The following is a 1,913-nucleotide window of genomic DNA, read 5'->3' as shown; positions in this document are numbered from 1 at the left end:
CTGCTGCCGCGAGTCGTCTGTCGGAGGGCCCATCTGTTGGCGTTTGCAGAGGAGGTAGCGTATGTCAGGGGGGTGGCTGCACCGAACAAAGGCCAATCTAATGATCGTGAGCCCCTCATTACGCGGCGAGACAATATCCGATATGTATGGGCCATATGTAATCGTTCCCTTTCAGAGGACAATGCCCTTTGTGCCCCGTCCCATTTCGACTTCTCTCAAGCGGAACAGACCTCGGTGGCCGCGGCTGTGGTGACTGCCCGACACCGCAGAGGCTCAAGCTCCTCTTTCCTCCTCCTGGCCTTGTTTGTAGGGAGGGTTCTCCCAAGGAGGAGCATCTCCCCAGCCCCGACGGTGAAACGCCGCCTCTGTGGCCACCTGTCTGTCTAGGAATCTTTTTCTTTCTCCCTTGCACTCCTCTCCCTCTCCCTTTCCTTTCCTTTCCTTTCCTTTCCTTTCCTTTCCTTTCCTTTCCTTTCCTTTCCTTTCCTCCTTCCTTCCTCTCTCTCCCCACTTTTCCCTTTCCTTTCCCTTCTCTTTCTCCTTCCCTTCCTCTTTCTCCTTCCCCTCTCCCTTCTCTCCTTTCTTCTCCTTTTCTGTCTCTTTGTATCCATCTTTCTCTCTCTCGTTTCTCCCAGTCACCATACTATGCTGATAAGCCTCCGAATTTCCCTTTCAGCTCTTGCCCGCCCTGACCGTCCCCAGCTGACCCTCACCCCTCAGCTTAATGCACAGAAACACCTAAAGTGAGGCCAAGTGCCGCACGGAAATGAGAGCCCGCTCCAGGCCCGGGGGCAGCTCCTCACGTTTCAGGGAATCCCGTGGGGGATGATGGGGGTGAGACCTTGCATCGCGCCCCGCGTCTGTCGGGGCACCCGAGGGGGGCGAGTCGCCGGGGTGGATGCGATGGCCGTGACCAGCCTCCTGAGACGGCTTTTGACCTGCATGAGCCGGTGTCCGCTGCGGGTGGAAAATGCAAATGGAATCTTCGCTCTCCCCGGGAAACTCGTGTGCGAACTCGCGTGGAAGCATCCCGCGCTCTTGCGTGTATCTCGCCGCCTGTGTCCTCGCAGCATTGTGAAGGCGTTGGACGTTGTTTTTCTCCCCATTGAGGAGGGAGAGAGACGGGATTGTGTCTGCCCGGGCCCCGAAGAGGCAGCGGCCACGGGAGGAGGAACCACTGTGGCAATGCCACTACCATGCATCGGAAAACGGGTAAAGGAGCGGTACGGATGGAAAAGAGGACGGCCACGGGCCTCCACTCCTTTCCGCTGTCTTCGTTTGCCTTTGCAGGTCTCTTCAGCGGCGCAGCGAGGCCCTGGTATCCTCGGCAAAAGATTGTCGGGACCGGCTCCCGCCCGCCACCGAGCCCGGCCCGGCGCTCTCCCCGGCTCAGCTCCAGTTCAACAAGCACCGCTCGAGGGGGGGGAAAAAAAAACAACAAAAAAAACGCTAAACCCCCCCCTTTCTCACAGCGGTGACCCAAATCAATGGAGTTAAACACAGAAGAAATCCAAATTTTTGATTTGATTTGTTTTTTTCGTTTTGTGTTTAAAAAAAAAAAAAACTCTGAATTTCTTCCACTTTCTTTTTTCGGTTGGTGGGGGTTTCGGGGTTTGGGTTTGTTTTGATTTTTCGGGTTTTTTTTCAGCATACGATCATTAAAAGAAGAGCACTTCAGCATGCTGATACACTTTTTCTGAGTCTGTATTAATCAGTCTGGAAACTGTGGGGCTGAAGACATAGCAGATCCGTAGGGGCACTTTGCAACTCAGCCTTGCTTCGACGGGGCGAGTCAGATGCCGCACGCTGGGATCCTCTTGCAGACCTGAGCTCTTTAGTTTTTTCCTCCGAGTAGCGCTGGTACCCATCCGCAGTCAAGGGCTGCTGGAAACGAGTGGGACACAACCCAGCGT

General features: G+C 55.0%; 1 protein-coding gene across 1 annotated transcript in view; it reads right to left on the bottom strand.

The window, feature by feature from the left end:
* The window catches only part of PRDM13 (PR/SET domain 13), a 20,666-nt gene that overhangs the window by 14,695 nt on the left and 4,058 nt on the right, over nucleotides 1-1,913 (bottom strand). The window contains exon 4 of the mRNA XM_017739399.1: nucleotides 763-1,191. Coding sequence (XP_017594888.1) covers nucleotides 763-1,191 — 429 coding nt within the window. The remainder of the gene's footprint in view (nucleotides 1-762; nucleotides 1,192-1,913) is intronic.

The sequence above is a fragment of the Corvus brachyrhynchos genome, unplaced genomic scaffold, assembly GCF_000691975.1.
Source record: "Corvus brachyrhynchos isolate BGI_N302 unplaced genomic scaffold, ASM69197v1 scaffold14, whole genome shotgun sequence".
Classification (NCBI taxonomy): Eukaryota; Metazoa; Chordata; class Aves; order Passeriformes; family Corvidae; genus Corvus; species Corvus brachyrhynchos.
Note: the sequence above shows the minus strand (reverse complement) of the source record. Positions and strands in the feature narration are given on the sequence as shown.